We start from the raw sequence: 19,983 nt of genomic DNA, 5'->3' as shown, positions 1-19,983 counted from the left end.
CCATAGGTCGCGAGGATGTCATTTTACACCGAGTAGGGCTGATATCCCGTTTACAATGGAGGGTAACAAAGAGCTCAGTAATGGGAGAAAACCCCCGTTTTGTGATTTAGAAAGTTATTTCCGTTTGTCCTTTAGTGAAACTCTCCCCTTTGACAATTTTCTAATTAGGTTTTTATACCGCTTAAATCTATTTTTTACTTTCACTGGAAGAACAACGTTCCCATTCGTTATATTTAAGCAGATTTCACACACGGATTTTATTTGAGGGTTAGAAAGAGGATGAGAAATATCCCTCAAAGGGTGACCGTCTAAGGTGCTGTACCGTCTCATACTGCTGATTATTTAGAAAAACCACCGTCATTTATGTAAAATATCATCGACTCTTTCTCTAGAAAATTAGTTCTCAGCCTAAGCAGATCGGGTGTTTCTTGACGGGTATCTATGATAAGATAGGAGTAAGGTTTCGAAGTAGCGTGGTGAAATGCACTGGTTAAATGTTTGGGGTTGTGGCTATACATTTGATTCGCTAAATATTTTGTTTGCCCCTGATCCCTAGGATTCCGCATTAAAATTATGTAATGGGAGTTCAAAGAAACATCACGCATGATTTTCCCATTTTTGAATAAATTTTGAGAAAGCAATATGACTGATAAACTATTATGATGACAACCTCTAATAAATAAATTTCCGATGTTAACATTATCTTTGGACTCGTTAATTAAATCATCTATTATTATTAAATTGTTAATAGACGGATCGAAAAAGTCATCTAGATTTTCAGGGAGTCCATTGTGAAATTCTACAAGGGGTTCCACTTTCCTCAATTCCTCGAATTTACTCTGATAGGCCCCGTAATAATTGCAAACTCGTTGTATTTTAGGCGTGATGCTGTTCTCAAGGTTTCTTAAGATTTTGAAAACGAATTCCGACTTCCCACTTTGCGAACTCCCTGTAACTAACCAAGCTGAGGGGTGGATAAATTTCAAATACCACGTATCCATTTCATGACCCATAGACGAATGACATGGATTTGAGAGGTACCTATGCTTTTGTAACCTCGTTACTAAAAATCCAAGAATTGAAAGATTCGGGGTAACCCAACCATTTAACGTATAATTGAACACCATTCTTTGTTTTTCTTTTCCTTAAAACCTTCTCGATTTTAAACGTGCAGTTCTAAAGATCTTTCCCAACTTTCTGAATTTCATTTTCATAAAAAATTCCCTCAATTTTATCCTCGTTTTAATCTTTTAACCGGTATACAGGCGGGGTCCTAGGGATACGTTCAATTATTCTAAAACGTTCTTCTGACCAAAATGGTAGATAGCGCTTATCAAACACCCCTCTAGTCTTACTAATCCGTACAATGTCACCAACATCAAACTGATAATCGGTTGGTGGGGAAAAGTCATGATCGCCGTACAAGTTTAACCACACCTCTTTCGAATTTTTAGAGGATACCATTATTGGCTTCATCTTAATTGCTCTGTGACGCGAGTTATTATAGGCGAAAGTAAGTTTATCTAAGATATGAAAGAATATCCTTGAACCCGATTTCGTAAAATATCTATACGTACGTGCCTTTAACGTTCTTATCAATCTCTCACAAATTGATGCCTTTGTATCTGTACTTGTAGAGTACAATTTCATTTTTCGAGAATGGATGAATTTCTTAAAAGTTTGGTTGTAGAATTCACTCCCCCTGTCTACGTGAATGAGACGTGGGACTCTATTGTTAGAATTGGAAAGTATGCACTTAAATGCCTTAACAAGCGTCACGCCTTTCTTATTTTTCAACGCCTTTAAAAATGCGTATTTACTGAAAGTGTCAACACATACTAAGATGTAATTGTTACCCCTGTTTTCGCGTGATAGGTTTCTTAGATCCATTAAGTCTAATTGCCAAATTTCATCTATTCCAAACACTAAAGTACGATTTCGCTTAAATTTGTGAACAACTGGTTTATGAAGGGTATACACATCATTGTGCTTCAAACAATCCTTCACGTTTTTTAGAGTTACTTTTATCCCATTATCCTTAGCGGATCTATATAGTTGGTTTACACCAGCGTAGCTTCCGGCGTTTGCTATATCATGGTAGAGTTTCTCGAGTTCAGGAAAATTCTTCATTTATGATTTCTTCTAGTTTTATGTAAAATACGAGGTGTTTTTGAACTTAATGTTCTTAATAAGGACTTATAAGAATCCAAAGAAATACCCTTCACCCCTCTACGTTTTCTAGTTTTTCTAGCTGCTTCTAACCTTTCCACGACTTCAAGAGGAATGACTAACGTTCGCCTCATGCTCCTCCCATGAAATGCGTCCCACAACTAATTACTATCACATTATATACAAGATTCCTAGAACTAATTACCATAGCGTTATATACAACTACATTAAAATATGACAAGTGATTTTTTTCTCAAAACAAGAAATAAACCATATTTTATTAATGATCCATAATTTCATATATTTTCCTTTAACCATTTTTTTTACATTTTCCAGCGAATCATCGCAATCAGAATTTCGCCATTCATGACAAGGACACTCGCCCCTAATTGTATATTTGAACCCTCCACAGTGTTCGCAAACGTTTCTCACATCCAACAGTCGACGGGATGTAGCTCGCGTGGCCATCCAAACCACCTTTTTCGTCTGGCTTAAAACGCATCGTCGAAATTTCACGCAGTTCCGAGTGGTGCAGAAATAATCTAACTGGCCGTCACCAGGCATATGTTTAAGTCCCCCCTCGCAGTGAGGGCAGAGGAGACTACCTGTTCGAGGAAGAGGCGCGAATCCATGTTTTTTCAGGGTTTCAAGAGTGTCATTATCATTTTCCATGGTCCTGAAACTAGATTAATAAAAATTCCAACACCACCACCACCATCAGAAACTACAATAACCTGGTCAAGTTTGAAATAGTGTTATTTCTAAAGAGGGGGGGGGATTTAGTTTACAGAGAAAATGGGACTAAAGGTGGAGGAATAGCGAATGAACCACCTCCGAATTAATAATCCGCGAATTCATCCGTAATTTTATAATGGCCAAATGCTAACGTCGTAATTCCGTCCTTTAAAACATATCGTTTTGAATCAAAGGAATTTAAGCATTGTTTTTTTTGATGGATTGTAAAAAGTTTGTTTTTGGCTCGTTATGCGAATAATGTCCGTCGTAGTGTTTTTTCTTAAAAAGAAGCACTTTTTGTAATCCTCTTGACGTACATGCCTTTGAATCATTCTTTTACATATACCTTTAGCTGTTTTCTTTTCACCCGCGAGGGATTTAATGCTATACATTTTTGGTGTAAGACCGCAGAAGGAAATTATTGGGATGGAATTTAATTCATCTTTAAACACACCCAACCTCTTCTTATTAGACTCACTGAATAAGAAGTGGTTTTTTGGATAATCGGAGGTGTCCAATTTATCCATATGTTCCTTAAAATCCCGATATACATCCTCAGTTTGAATAGAATACAATAAGGAATCTGTATTTAAGTTTTTGATTTTCCACCCTGACCCCTGATTTTCAAACGCTTCCATTGAGTTTAAAATTTTTAATATACATCTCGTTAATTGACCGTGGATTGCATCCATCATCATAGTAGTTTGGGTTAAACTGCGGAAATATGGTTCACACTCTACTTCATCAGTCGAGTTCGCTAATTGTCTATAAAATTTGACTTTAGCAACTAAATACCACTTAATTCCCTTTTTCTCCTTTAAATGTTTTTTTAGATAGTTAATTATTTCCCCTCTGTACTCGTTTATCAGAGATGTAAAGTCGAGCGCGTCATTACCGTCAAAACGCGCCAAGAAAGCAGCACCCCCTAAAACGTTCATTGTTTCTATTCGAGGGTCGGTGTTCAGCTGTGTATTCGAGTTTTGTTGGGAGGTACTAGGAATAGGGGAAGAGGGGTGGGAAGACGTTTCTGTTACAGGTGCATCCGCTGTTACCGACTGTGAAGTTCTCGATGTAAATGGTACCGAGGGTGTTGCAGGGGTAGATAAATTTGAGACTTCGGGGTGTTTTTTCATGTGCCTTGTAAAAAGATAGTGCCGTTTAAAAGTTTCCCCGCAAATTTGGCAAACTAAAGACGTCTTTTGATGAGTTTCTCGCTCATGCCGTAGACGGTTACAGTTTTTGGTGAAAGGTTTCCCACAAATGGTGCAGGCGAATTTCTCCATTTTTTTTCCTCCAGTGTTTTGAATACAGGCTTACCTATATCCATCCATTATAATATCACGTGGTTCATTTCTATTTTCCCGGTTAGGGCGATTGTGGAAACAGAGGGACTAATGAAAATGTGAGACATACCTTAGGTTGGATGCTGTGGGATTCCCGGATGGTTTGCAGGATATAAATAATTAAGGGGAGCTGAATTCGATTATATAGGAAAAACTGATTAATCAATCAACGTCAACTACATCAAAGTACTTGATTCACGTGTGCAATAGACAAAGTATTGGATTATATCCCCACCCCGTATTAGTATATACACCCAAACTCCCCCTTTCATTAAACGTCTGACGTAATTATTACCCTGAAAATAAACGATCGGGAAAAACCAAAAAAAAATAATAATAATAATAAAACAGATCCACAAAAATGGCTGGTTCGTGTAACACCTGACAAAATTAGGTTGTGTGAGTATAGAAGAATTAGGATACTATACAAGATGAAAATTAAGTAAAACGGGATTTGAAGGGGCCATGTTTACACGCAAAACATATTTGTTTACTTCATATAACTATGTTAAGGGAAACAACGCGACAAAATTTGGAGGATTGATGTTTAGACGCGGAAACATATTTGATTCTTTCATATAGCACCTGGCAAATTATATTAGGTTACTGTAGAGGGAACAGAATTAAATGAAGCAGTGAAATACAATTCGAGAGGGGGGGTTACTAGCAAAACATGTTTGGTTCCATCCTATAGCTGGTGATAACGTGTTACTATAGAAGATGGGAATTAAGAAAAAGAACAAAACAGAAATTCAACGTTCATTCTTTCAATTAGCACCTGTCAATTTTGTTATAAATATACAATAAAGACATCGAAAGTTGGGGAACTTCGAATACACCCATCAAAACATAACATCCTTAGTATAATTTTTATTTAATTCAATCCTTAATAGTTACTTAGAGCCTCAATGTTCGTGAAACACATGTGGGGATAAATAATATATCATATTATACAAGCCGTGGATATTTTGTATATAAATACGGAACTTTGGGTAATAAAATCATAAGCGCAAAATGACTAGTACGGAGACGAAAGCCAGTTTAATCTACTCTTGGTTCGGGGCTAAGCGTCCCGAGTTAAATTTCACCTACCAGGAAATAGTTAACACCATACAGGTCATGCACAACATGTTCTTCAATGAAATGGTATGCATGGAGGAAAGAGGTGTTGTGGAGGTGCAACTCCCATACTTCCCGAATGTAAGGAAACTGAGGGAAAAATTCTGCAATTGCGGCGGGGTGATGGAGGTGAGTAATATAAGAAACTTTTATTTATAAATAAAGAGAATGAAAATTTGATAAATATGTATGTGTGTGTGTGTGTGTGTGTGCGTGCGTTAGGTGCAGTTAAGGGACCCGAGAATCTCCACTGAGAACCGAGCGCGCGGGGAGATGTTCCTAAACCTTTTCGGAGGATCGATGGATGTAGCCACATCATCCCTGTCCGTAGTTCCTGTTGCACCTCCCCAACCTCAGGAATTCGCAGTCGCCGTACCACCAATGGCACCACCACCACCAACTCAACCGCCACCCCTAAGACGGTCTAGGGCTCAAAAAAGGCCAAGATTCCAACAACCAACGGAGGACTCTAGACCGTCCCTTGAGGATGGATTGGTGGACGGTGACGGTTTTTCAAGTTTTTTTTTAAAGAAAAATTAAATAAAATAAAAACAAATTAAGAAAATAAATATTTTCCCGATGGGATAAAAAATCAGTACTTGTTTAAGAATATTTATTTACTAGAGGCATACATTTTCTTTTCCTATTTAATTCCCGGTAAATATGCAAAGTTATCATAATATCATTTAACATAGTATTATTACAATAGGTATTAATAATTTTTTTAAAGGCCACCCTTTAGACATTAGTAACAGGAAATATATTACGTGTAAACCGCAGACTTTAGTAGATACATTTTGCAGGTGATATTTCTGGTATTCGAAATGTTTGGTTAGTTTTCTTATAAAGCTTAGTTCATACACTTCAGGTGATAATCCGAAACTGTCGAAGAAAGTTGTTTTCCCATTTTTTACGTATAGTCCTAACCAGTGACTTCAGGGTTTCGCGCAATCCTCGTTGTTAAGACACAACCCGTATTCTTTAAGGTTACACTTGGGTATATGATTAGAGGGAAAAACACCGATCGCGCGTTTACCGACAGTACATTTTAAAATGTTTCTTATTTCATTTGAATTCATCCCTGTTCGTAAATAACACCACGATCCCGAGATATTTGTAGGAGTGATTCAAATTCAGCGAAGAGAATGACGGATAGGTTATGAGCTACTGGAGAGTTAAATTTCATATGCAAACGTAATTTCCCAGTTCGAACTGGTTCTCTATGACTTTCGCCCGATAATTGATCTGGAGTTAAGTCGATAACGTAAAGGGTGTTCCCGTTTATATAGTCATCGAATGTTATATTATTGCCACTGTCCTTCTTATAATTATTCAATCCCTCAGTCAAGCTCAAGTACTCCCTCTTACACATATTTTGCGCGAATGATGGTCTGAAACCCTCGTTAGGGAATCTCTGATTACCGATAGTCACCTCTAAGTAATTTAAACCTAAATGTTCAAATGCGAGAGGGTTTTGATGGTAGTGACCATTGAAAGCTGATGAGCGCCCAATTCCTATGGTCAGTCTTTGAGGGAGTTTACCCATATATAAATTGTCACGTAGGGTCTCCATGGAACCGGTGGGAATTGTAAACAGTTTACATTCTATTCGATTCAACAGGTATTTAGCTGTTGTTTTCTCTAAGGCCATTAAGTGGCCGAGTACTATATCCGGATTAATTTTAACCCTTCTGATATACAGTGTGCTGTCTATGATATTTATTTTATAACTCTTTGTATTATTAGTTGGAGTTAAGAGTGCTAATGCGGGATTACTTCTACTGAATTTCAATCTCAATGATACCCCGTTCAATAGAAATTTATCAGAGTTAAAGATTATCACCATTTTCCTCGGTAACTTTAACAACAATTTCTATTAAAGATTGAGCTAAAGCTAAATAATAATCCGAGGTGCCATGAACTAAATACTCGATGGGTGCACCTGTTGTCGATAAATTACCTAACGGTTTGAATAAAACAGTCTCCGATTGTTCAATGCAGTGATTGGTAATCGGTTCGTTGAAAAAATCTAAATTAGACATCAAAAGTGCCATTGCTTAATCTAAGTAATCTTTTTTCCGTCTGACCCGCTCTTGTTTCACGTTAGAAATGTACTCCTTAGTCTTTCGTCGTCTCTTTAAATGTCTTCCTTTCCCTGATTGGAGTCCACTGATTATTTTGGTTCCTGCATTCTTGAGTCGAGTTTTAGCGCTCTCCTTAAAATTAGCACCTTCAGCCAAATCCGATAATACGTTTGCTGAAGCTTTCAGAGCCTCGTTTTTAAGTAAACGTCCGGCGGGTGCAAATATTGGTTTCAGATAAGAAAATATATTTTTGAAAATGGAACCAAACCCGGCACCGGAATGTGTAGGTGGGGAGGAGAAATTAGGTAGATCAACCCCGACTTGGGAGAAATGTATAACATATGGGTTATTTTCCATCCTTGTTCCGTCTCCGTATGTGCACTTTTGCTATGGTCTGTCCGCGGTGAAATGCCAGGAAACTCCCATCGCTAGTTCTTATATTGACTTCAACCGATTCAATTATATTCGACTTGAGTTTAAAATAATCAGGTTCATTATATTCCAAAGACATGATTTCACGATGTTTCCCCACATTATTAAATGGGATGATTTTTAATATTGGGGCATATGTATCGCCGACAGGTGTTTCCTCAACTAATGATGAATAGACGAATAAATTTTGAACACCTTTCGCGATGTCGGGGATACCTCTAGATTTAACAGAGCCGGTTAATCTTATACCGATTTGGTTCCCTGTAAAACCTAAAATATTTCCTAGCTCGGGAGAATCCGCGGGAAATTCAATAGAATAATTTGAATTAACTCTCATCAGTGTTCGTCCGTCCAATTTTTTCTCGAAGTGTATCTGATTTTTGATATTGTCCGGTAATTTACTCTTAATATTATTGAACAGATCTTCAATAGTTCTATAGTATCCCTTATCAATATTAAGGTTGATTACTGTTGCCTCCTCTTTCTTTATACTATTAACGTGAATAACGTTTGACGCTTTCATAAAGTCATATTTCTCACCGAATGGTTTTAAAAACATGAACTGTAAGTGCTTTGATTTGGAATTTCCCGTTAGCAACTCCTCTCTGAAACCTATGAAGTCGGCTAGTTGTTTGTCTAATTGAAGTTCTATATTCGGCTTTAACTCAATCTTCAGTTTCCTCTTTTTTTCATCACCATGGTCAATTATGTTAACGGTTCCGTCATCCCCCAAATGGAAAACCAAACTATTTGCGATTAAATAATAAATATCTAAACCTTGATGGTGGTACGCTATCACCCCACTCGGAATAAGGTAACTCGAAAGTCCTTATTTTCCTACGATTAACAGGGTGTTTATTATTTAAAGATATTTAAATCATTTTATTTACTTTCACTCGCATTAAGGTTTACAAATTTACAATCAGGACTTTATATGATTTACATAGGAGTCGATAATTCTAGGGGAAATACCCCACTCAGTTGATTCCTGATTTAGGATATCAGCTTTAAGTTTACCAGATGAAAGAAAAGTTTTTACAATAGTCGAAACATCTACGAATGAACGAGCAGCTTCGGCTGTTCTATTCAGGGCATGCTGATAAAAATATATAACGTCGTATATTCCCTCTAACTCTAAGGACTCTTTGGCTGGTTCGAAGTAAAGTCGGACCTTAGTAGCCCAATCATTGGTGATACAGGGGTGTCCAAGTTGATTCCCCATCTGCAGTTGACAACCATTACACTCGTTCGACGCGATTTTATTGATAGCGGCCTTTAAATAATATGTTAGAGTTTCCCTAATCTCAAAATTCTTCATGAGACTGCCATGGTTGTAGAGAAATTCTATGGTGTTGATGGACTGAGAAAGGGCTTCCCACTCTTTCAGAGTTAAAGTTATCCCGGAAACACTTGATGAGTCCTTCTTACGACGTAGTAATAGCACCTGATCTTCCTCCAATTCATCGAGTACAGTCGCCCACGCATCGTTTGATAGAAAATTTTCCGACAAAGAAAACATTCTCTCCTTTGGGGTTATACTTTGACGAAACCCGAAAGTTTCAATGGACAAACTACTCGTCAATTTAACTAGACCATTGACATGAAATTTAGTTAACACAACCCCCTCCATAGTTGGTAAATATTTTTTTAAGGGGAGTGAATATCTAAAAACTCTTATGTTCAGAAATAATTCATTCGTGCAACGTCGACTGTTGATAGTTATAAATTTCGTCGTAGTAATCCACCTTTTTGTAGGGGTCAACAAGAGGTTCCTTATATATTAAATCAAACCCGTTTGCCATTGGAGATGTGTTAGCTGATACGTCATTACTAAAAAGGTGTTTCTTTCAATGTAATAATAACTTAAAAAATCGCGAATAATTTCAGCAGGCTAACAAACTTACCTCTCCATTTCAGCAGTGTTTTCCCCGGATTCTGACATCTTTTCAACAACTTATCCGACTGTTAAATGCAAAACTAGTCACATTTTCACTCTTTTATATACTAACGGTGATGGGATTATTTACCTCGAATTAAATGAAAACATTTCATACACCCTCCCCCCTTATTATTAGGTGAAACAAACGACATTCCTCCTCAATGATTTGGGATCATCCCCCCCCCTATTATAACAGATGTTGTTCGATCGTACGCAAAGTATACACCTATGGACACTCATTCTCTAGTAGACCGCGGAAGTATATTACCACCTGTCTGTCCCCCTGGCTGACCCCCTCCCTATCCTTAGGGATAGTATACCTAAGTGGGGCATCCAACTCGTAGGAGTCGTGACTCCCCATAGAAATAACATTATAACTTTTGACTCCCCATAGAAGAAGACTCCCCATAGAAATAACATTATAACTCTTGACTCCCCATAGAAGAAGACTCCCCATAGAAATAACATTAACTCCTTAGAGATAGTATACCAAAGTGGGGCATCCAGCTCACCTGGGAGTCGTGACTCCCCATAGAAATAACATTAACTCCCGACTCCCCATAGAAATAACCTGGACTCCCGACTCCCCATAGAAATAACCTGGACTCCCGACTCCCCATAGAAATAACCTGGACTCCCGACTCCCCATAGAAATAACCTGGACTCCCGACTCCCGGGTGAGCTGGATGCCCCACTTTTTACCTACTGCTGTGGCATAGGAGCTAGCCAGCCACCACCCCTCTATGCATTGTAAAGGGACCCACCTATAAACAAGCCACAGGCTTAGTGTGGAAAACCCTTCATAGACAAAGCTTAGTAGATCTAGCTAATTGAATTCCCCCTTTCCCACAGAGAAGGTCTGAAATTTAAATCACTTGGCAAGACTAGAGGTCGTTAACGTTTAGTTACAGACTCTCAATGGGTATTTTAAAAACTAGGTTTCATTAAAATTGAAATTCCAAATTATAATTAAATACTTTTTGTTTGATACGTTCTGGGGTTGGCAACCAGTCTGGTTGAGTATGGGGCTAAACTTTACTTTAGCTCGCGCATTTTAAATACAGTTTTTTCAATAAATATCATTTATTCAAGGTTATTTTTAGGCTAATTTAGTAATTTGTTAAAATTTAGGTGCGGAAACTAATTAAAATATCTAAACTTTACTTTAGCTCGCGCATTTTAAATACAGTTTTTTCAATAAATATCATTTATTCAAGGTTAATTATAGGCTAATTTGTTAAAATTAAGGTGCGGAAACTAATTAAAATATATATTTTCCATGTTTTCTAATATTTTACCCTTTATCTTTTGGTTAGATTATTTGAGTTTTCCAAATAATATCACACCTTTTTCATAATATTGTTGTTTATCTTCATTTACTTCCCAAATAATATTACGCCTTTTTCAAGATATTGTTTATTTTCATTTACTTACCAAATAATATTATGCATTTTCCAAAATATTGTATTTTGTTATCTTCATTTAAGTTCCGAAATAATATTGCCCCTTTTCCAAAATTTTGATTTGGTTTAGGTTAGGTTAGGTTAAGGTTTGGTTTGGTTAGGTTCAGGTTTGGCCATAATTTAAGGGTTATATTTTCAGAAATCCTTCTAATAAACTCTGCCGATATGTACGACAAAAGCTATGAAAATATTGATTAAAATAGTTTCCGCAACTTAAATGTAATTAATTAACATAAAACTGGGTGCTACGGTCCATTACATTCAATTCTGGCCGTGTCTGGGTACATTTGTCAACAGAAAAATTTGACATGCTAATATCGCACATCCTGTGAACGCTGGCCAACATTTCCTATAACTGGTTCATTTTCAGCTTCAGAGCAAATCTCTTCATCTAACAATACATCATCAGCTTCAGATGTAGAGTCTAAATTACGAAATACCAAAGAGTTTCAAAATAAGCTAATAATATATAACAAAAATCAGTATGGAGTAACTGATCTTACCAATAATATTTATTATGAACCAGTCTGGGTGAGTATGGTCAAAAAGTGTTGAAGGACAACCTATCAAATGAATTTTTATTTTAATATGTAACATCATGACCAAAAATATTATTCTAAATTGGTATTATCATAAAACCATTCTACTTACCCGAGACGAAATGCATTGAACATATTCTAGTATGTTCTCTTAAGGGCTCAGGTCCAAGGCCCAACTTTTTTAACCAAAGGTTACGTCGCTTAGCGGGTAATTTGTACGATGCTTCTCCATGGTTTTTTAAAATGCCCGGTATTCGAAAGAAGCGCGTTATCTGTTTTACTTGAGCAGCTTCTACAACTCTTCAAAGAACAAATTCTAACCGTTTTTTTTCTTAAAAACTGGGTACACAACACGTTAAACGGACCAGCCTATATCTACCAAAATGGCACAAGACGAAGGGGAATCGGACCTGGTTCAGTGTTAACGCAGATTGTTAAACCGAACTGAAATGACTCAGTTTGGGTTGATAGTGACTCTGTATTTATGACATCTCATGTTGCCCTCTATTGGATCTCTCAACAACTATCGTTAAATTTATTACTTAAATAATATAATTTTTTTAAATATAATCATATTAGCTAATTATAATTATTTAACTTTAAATGAGTATGTTTCATTGATTTAAATTACATTGCTAAAAATATTTCGCGCACGCTACGCATCCTACGGAAAATTCTCTCTCCCGCTTGCAAAATCCAGTTGCAGCTGGTTTTCGCGCGTCGGAAGGGGACGGTGGGTGGGGATCCACATTTTCTACCTCTCTCTTCTCTAGACTCTAACTTAACTCGCAATATATCCTAAGCGAGCGTGGGTCGATTGGTAGAGTGTTTGGCGTCTTCACTGGCGTCATAGTATGGATCGGGACGGCGCAGGTTCGCCTCCCGGCACCGACAGGAAAATAATTTCAATTGAAATAAAATACGATACGCCACCTATGAGGTGTAACGTGAACTACGGGTGAATTTCGAGTTGAAAATCCGCGGGAAATTTAAAATTCGAAATATTCATTTATGTCAAAATTCATCAGGTCACAACATTTCCAGTCACAACATATCCAGCCAGCCGTCCAGCCAACAGAGGTCAGAACAATACGTTTTCCACTCTAAAGAGTGGCAAAACGTAAAAACGAGCCGGGTTTTGGAGGTGCAGTAATGTTTTTGTGCTTTCCATCCATAGCACCGATACAATTATCAAACTGCCACTTGTTTTTGAATTTTTTGGCTATTTTTAACCAATCGTCTTTGGACTGAGGTACGCTAGGTGCCTGTTTAGAAAACGTTTAGAATCACAACATATTTAGATTTATAAATAAATTTACTTTGGTGCAAGTTGCTGAAATATTGCGTTGCATGTCTCGTAAACGATTTCGTGAATGGTGCTCACACCCATACGGAATTGATTTCGTAAAGAATGCAAGCTACAATAATTATAACAATTTTAATTATAAGAGTCTAGTAAAACGTCATAATGAATTAGTAACAAAGTACCAACCTGTTGCCAAGAACCGTAGCGTGAGCGCCAATCGTTCTTCAGCAGGAATAGATTCTCCAAACAGTGTTTCTTGTTTTTCAATATGAAATTTAACAGCTGTAAGAATATCGAGAAAGGCATCTTCAGACATTCGAAGATAATTTCGATAATCATTCGCCTCTTCCTTCAGCTCCAAAATAAAAGAGTTTTACGCTCCTTTTTCATTTCTCTTCGCTATCCAGTTCTTAACCCACATCGACCTTTTCTTCGCTTGTTTCTTTTTTTTTCGTTCGATCTATTAAAGTCACTATTCCTATAAGGGCAATGTTTCTCTTTCTACAATAATCCTCGTCCAAATCCATAATGTGGTTTTAAAATTGACAAAGTTCGAACAAAAGAGAAGCTTAACAAGCTAGTTTCGTATTTCCTTAAGCAGACGACAATAGGAGACGATAAGAATTTCGATTGGCAATTTTTAATATTGTAGGCATCTGGTGGCGAAGAAGAGAACTAAAAACCTTCTTAAAAGCGCACTGACTAGTCAGGTAATGTGAATGATTGGACAGACCTGACTGGTCGGCCGGACAAGTCAAGCCAACTAGTCGGGGTTTTTTTCAGCTGACAAAAGTTGGATAATCTGAACGCACCTTTAAGTTAGTTAAATTTAAAGGGAAGAAGACTAATACCGTCTGGGAATTACTTGAGGGTGTTGTCGATGATCAAAATTACACTTAATGTCTATTGTGAGAACGATAAACTAACAGAGTGTGGAAATACTAGAAAATCAATTCCCAATTACTCGATAAATACTCGAAACAAATTCTCCAACTACTCGATACTCGATTCGAGTTCTCGAGACGGCTCGATGCTCGATAAGGCAAAATTTCTATACTCGAGACTCGACTCGAAACCAAAAATTCAGGGCTCGCACAGCCCTATCATATTGTTAGTGGCACCAAAATTGTCACTGTCAACTTCGCTCTCATTATTGTCAATGGATTTGATGGTACTTCGTGTCAAGATTCGCGCTCATGTAACTCCATAAACTTCTAATTGATTTCATTTCCAGTCTGTTGTCGGCATTTGTCTTTTCGTCATTGTTACATCACTATTATTGACTCAAAAGGAGGAGAAGCTCGATAACTGGAACGAGAAGATTTTTTGTGATCCTTATGATCTGATCTCGCCAGAACTGTACGAGAAAATTATAGATGGCCGTAAAGCATTGAAATTGAACGAATTAATATTATCTGCTTCGTTAGGCTTGCCTGCCAATTCATCCTTTTTCAGCAACCCGATCTTTCGTGAAAATTACGAAAAAGGCTATTTTATATCCGCTCCATTCGCAAAATGTTCACTGCAAACTAATTTGGTTTTGATTATAATTTAGAATGCTAATGTTTTTAGAGACGAGAGCGTTAAGTTATTTAAATTTCCCAGCGGAGTACGCCATGGATTTCGTCAAATGGGAACGTCCAATTAAGACCGCGTGAGACCTGACGTTATTCGCCGTTTGTAGCGTTTTTACCTCACTTCGGCTTTAACCGTTATTGCTCGGAATTTCTGTAACTTTTTGTAAAGGTTTTCTGTAAAATTTCTGTAAAAAATTGTCTGGTAACTTTACTTTATCTTTTTTATTTTCCAAAGCAATTTGATATTGCGACAAGGAAAGTGCCTTTCGTTACATCTCCAACAATATCAAAAGTGATGCCAATATATCATTGGCTTTTGGAAAAGCTTAATGACTCAATTGAACGCAATGATGGTCCATTAAAGGAAGCTTGCAAATTAGCTAAAGCCAAAATGGAAGTATAAAAAGAATTGTCTAATAACGAAGCAAAATGGATTGCCGTAGGTATGGATGAGGGTCTCTATTAGCGGATTCCACTGGGGTGGACTGAGTTCAACTCCGAAATTCGACAATCTTCCGAGCAGTGAAATATCGGTATTATCCCATTGGACCGAATCCCATTCGACCGCAACCGCTTTTTGGTTTTTTATGGAGAATATATTTAAATTTCCAGCCCAATGGCGGGTTTCTGCTGAATGGGAATTTATTTGAAAGAATTAGTTAATTAAATGTCTGTGAGGATTTCGAATCACCGCAGCAGCATGGTAGAATATCAGGCTTTTAATTCAGAGGCTCGGGTTCAAACCCAGAGAAGGAAATTGTAAGTTAGGTTAGGTTAGGTAAGGCTAATAATATTTTATAAATCATTTAACTATTCTACGCCTTTTCTAAAATATTTATGTTTAGCTTCATTGACTTCTCAAATAATATGCCTTTTCCAAAACATTACTGTTATATTTGGTTAGGTTTGGTTTGGTTAAGTTAGGTTAGTAATATTTTATAAATCATTTAACAATGTTACGCCTTTTTCAAAATATTGATGTTTTATACCTTCATTGACTTCTCAAATATTATGCCTTTTTCAAAACTTTACTGTTATGTTAGGTTAGGTTTGGGTTCGTTATGTTAGGTTAGTAATATTTTACAAATCATTTTACTATGGTACGTCTTTTCCGAAATGTTCATGTTTAGCTTCATTGACTTCTCAAATAATATGCCTTTTCCAAAACATTACTGTTATGTTAGGTTTGGTTAGGTTAGGTTAGGTTTGGTTTGGTTTGGTTTGGTCAGGTTTGGTTAGGTTAGGTTTAGGTTAGGTTAGGTTAGGTTTGGTTTGGTCAGGTTTGGTTAGGTAAGGTTAGGTTTAGGTTAGGTTAGGTTTGGTTTGGTTAGGTTTAGGTTTGGTTTGGTCAGGTTTGGTTAGGTTAGGTTAGGTTTGGTTTGGTTTGGTCAGGTTAGGTTAGGTTAGGTTAGGGTAGGTTAGGTTAGGTTAGGTTAGGTTTGGTTAGGTTAGGTTAGGTTTGATTAGGTTAGGTTAGGTTAGGTTTGGTTAGGTTTAGGTTAGGTTTGGTTTGGTCAGGTTTGGTTAGGTTAGGTTAGGTTTAGGTTAGGTTAGGTTTAGGTTAGGTTAGGTTAGGTTAGGTTAGGTTTGGTTTGGTCAGGTTTGGTTAGGTTAGGTTAAGTTTAGGTTAGGTTAGGTTTGGTTAGGATTGGTTAGGTTAGGTTAGGTTTAGGTTAGGTTTGGTTTGGTCAGGTTTGGTTATGTTAGGTTAGGTTAGGTTAGGTTAGGATAGGTTAGGTTAGGTTAGGTTAGGTTAGGTTAGGTTTGGTTTGGTTTGGTTTGGTTTGGTTTGGTTTGGTTAGGTTTAGGTTTGGTTTGGTCAGGTTAGATTAGGTTAGGTTTGGTTTGGTCAGGTTTGGTTAGGTTAGGTTAGGTTTGGTTAGGTTTTGGTTTGGTTTGATCAGGTTTGGTTAGGTTAGGTTAGGTTAGGTTTGGTTTGGTTTGGTCAGGTTTGGTTAGGTTAGGTTAGGGTTAGGTTTAGGTTTAGGTTTAGGTTAGGTTTGGTTTGGTTAGGTTAGGTTACTTCTATTATTCGAACCTTACAGGAGGGATTTCTACAATTATAGTAACTAGTTTTATCCTTTTTCTTATTCAATTGAAACAAGTAGCCATTATTAATATAAAGAAAGCCGCCTTTATTAGCAATTCTCTCAGTTATCAATCACTCTTAAAGTTAAATTTTACATTTCAAACATCAATATATATATACAACGAAAACTGTAGGGAAAAAAAAAGCCTTAAAAAAAGCGAAAACGTTTGCTTTTTAAATTTTGATATATATTTTCCCCAAACCGCACATTTGGGCTGTTTTCGGTTGAATGGGAAACGCGTTCGGTCGATTGGGATTCGATCGAATGGGACACAAGCGAAATATCAAAGAGAAGTAAAACGGCAACCTGGGGAAATTTTTTCGATCTTTGCCTATCTACTTAAGGTATGCGCGCTCCTCTTGTTTTGCCCTCAAAAAGGGTTGAAATATGGTGACCCGTAAGATACAACCATATTTAATCGCGTAAAGGCACAATTTTAGGGAGAAATTCTAAAATAGTTTTCCTAAGCTCCATACATTCCTGATGGCATGTATAAATATACTCGTACATAACAATGTACACATACCGCTTCGACTTAACTCAACCAGTCAAAAAACCTCTTACATTGGTGTCACTCATATGCGCCTTTAATGAAATGAGAAAATGAAAACCTGTACTGAGTAGTGTGAAATTACTCTTAAGCCCCCTCAGTGGAATTTGGCTGATTTGCGCTCCCAGAAACCTTGCACTTTGCTGTTTCAGTAGGCTTTATAATCAAATACTAGAAGTAATATCTCGATTAGTTTGCATTGCAAAGCAGACGTTCATAATATTCAACGATGACTTAGTAATTAAAATAGTATTGTTATTTACAGTTTTGGACCTAACTTTAATGCTAGATTTTTTTAAAATTCTTAGCAAAAATGAATTAAAAGAAATCAAGGCTACTGTTCTTCACGTTTTCAACTAGTTCTACGATTCGAAAGACGAAACAACAGTGGATGTGGCCGTTGAGCCCACTGACGAAATATTTAGTGTTTACCTTCGCTAAACCTGGTGCATGTCGGGCAACCAAGTTATTTTGTGATACGATATTAGACTTCTCATTGACACAAATTGTTAATTTTTCTACGCGCGACGGGGGTGCTCGTTGTACATATATTATACCCTGGACCTAATCTTTCTAACTGACAAAATGTGGCTCATTCTCCATCATTGTTACCACTCATAGGTACGAGTGACCACGAAACCATTCTATTTAACGTTGCCCTATCAGCCTCCAAGCCTACCCACGTCCCTAAACCTAACTTCTTCAAAACTGATTATGTTCTGTTTAGTAACTTTTTATCTACCATCGACTGGTCCCTAGTGCTCAGTCAAGGTGACCCTGATACTAATTATTCCGCCCTCCTTGCCCAACTGCAAACTGGGATACGCTCCTTTTCCCCACTCACCAAACCTCGTGCCACTCTCTCCATTGCCCAACGTACTCAAACTAGTCTTAATTTCAAAAAGAAGGCCTGGCACCGCTTGTGCAAGGCTAAGTCTAAGTTAGCCCCGTCCTCCACCCTCGCTCGACTTCGGCAAGATTATAATAATGCTCGCAACGCCCACACGACTCATTATCGTAATACTAGACGACGCTATGAAACCTCACTCACGACACTGTTTAGTACCAACCCTAGAGCTTTTTATTCCCACATCAATAGTTTTCGTAAGTGTCGCTTCAATATCCTTCAACTTAAGCTCCTTGGCGGTTCACTCACTACCACACTCCAAGACAGTGCGTCCTTATTAAACACTTGTCTCGCGGCCACTGTGCAACTCTCACCACTTACCCCTTCACTGCTCTTGGTACCTCCCTCTGTCGTTGATCCGCCCAATACCTTTAGCCATTTCATTTGCGACCTACCTGAGATTCATCATCTCCTCTCTCACTTAAATGTCAATAAGTCCCCTGGTTCTGATGGTCTCCACCCCAATCTTTTGAAGATGCTAGCTCCCCTTCTAGCTGTACCCATCCACCTTCTCATATCCCAGTCTTTTGCCTCGTGCACCGTACCGGCTATATGGAAGGAAGCGAATTTAACGCCGATTCATAAAAAAGGCTCAAGTGCTGACCCATCCAATTATCGGCCCATAAGCACTCTAAATCAGATAGCCAAAGTGTGCGAACAGTTATGGCCCATTCAGATTACCCAACTTTAGTCAGCTGACAAATGATAGAGTTGTCAGGCCGACTTGTCACCCAATTGTGTCAGATCGGGCGACGCGTTCACACCACCCAGGTAGTCGGGCCGACTACCTTTGGACCACAAGAGGGCGTACATAGCGAAACGAAAACTTTTAACCAATAGGAGTGATTCTTTGATAAACGTCTGCTTAGAATTTATTAGTTTGCGACTGGTTTTTGTTTATTGTCCTTAGTAATTATTAATTATCTCAAAGATATGAATCTTGAGGAAGATTGTCGTAAGAAAAAGATAGTGGCTTTGATGAGGATTGCGCTTTTAAACGATAGAGAAAAGAAAAGGAAATGAAGAAAAAACGTTCGGTGTGGGTTAAGGTCTAGTGGAGTCGAAGAAAAGAAAAAGGCGCGTTTTCTTTGGTGAATGAGTTACGATTGGAAGATGCTTCTAGCTATAGGGGTTATCTTCGAATGTCCGAAGACACATTTCATTTAATATTAAACGCCATTAAACATGCTATCGAAAAGCAGGATACCATGTTCCGGGAGGCAATCCCTTGTGAAGAGCGCTTAGCTGCAACTCTTTGTTTTTTGGCAACAGGTTGGTATTATCTAAATATAAGTGTGATAGACATAACTAATTGAATATTTTATTTTAGGAGAAAGCATGCATTCATTGAAATACCAATTCCGAATTGGTTTAAGCACAGTTCATAGCATTGTTTATGAAACATGCAATTCAATTTTCAATCAGCTGGCGCCTAAGTAATGTTTAATGATTATATACTTTACTCTTTATGATTTTTCTTAACTTCCCATAAACAGGCACCTTGCGTTTCCGCAAAGCACTGAAGAGTGGTTAAACATTGCGCAGGATTTCAAAAGTAAATGGCAATATGATAATTGCATCGGTGCGATTCATGGAAAGCATGTAAATGTAACTGCTCCGCCAAATTCTGGCTCATACTACTACAATTACAAAGGCAGCTTTAGTATTGTTCTCTTGGCCCTTGTTGACGCTCATTGCAAAGTAAGTATTGAATACTTTCTGGTTTAATA

General features: G+C 37.6%; 2 protein-coding genes across 2 annotated transcripts; one reads left to right on the top strand and one right to left on the bottom strand.

The window, feature by feature from the left end:
- Positions 1–6,441: 6,441 nt before the first annotated feature.
- Positions 6,442–7,212, bottom strand: LOC149690975 (uncharacterized protein F54H12.2-like). The gene has a single exon (XM_089869456.1). The coding sequence runs from the start codon at positions 7,210–7,212 to the stop codon at positions 6,442–6,444; it is 771 nt and encodes a 256-aa protein (XP_089725582.1).
- Positions 7,213–14,288: 7,076 nt separating this feature from the next.
- On the top strand, positions 14,289–18,944 carry LOC149690974 (uncharacterized). Its single transcript, XM_089869455.1, has 3 exons — positions 14,289–14,300; positions 14,364–14,511; positions 17,968–18,944. Exons 1-3 carry the CDS (start codon positions 14,289–14,291, stop codon positions 18,942–18,944), a joined length of 1,137 nt encoding a protein of 378 aa, XP_089725581.1.
- Positions 18,945–19,983: the final 1,039 nt, after the last annotated feature.

Source organism: Phalangium opilio, unplaced genomic scaffold (genome assembly GCF_054372755.1).
Source record: "Phalangium opilio isolate 3A_F unplaced genomic scaffold, DU_Popi_V2 ptg000026l_1, whole genome shotgun sequence".
Lineage (NCBI taxonomy): Eukaryota > Metazoa > Arthropoda > Arachnida > Opiliones > Phalangiidae > Phalangium > Phalangium opilio.
The sequence above is the reverse complement of the archived record's forward strand: the minus strand, read 5'-3'. Positions and strand labels throughout refer to the sequence as shown.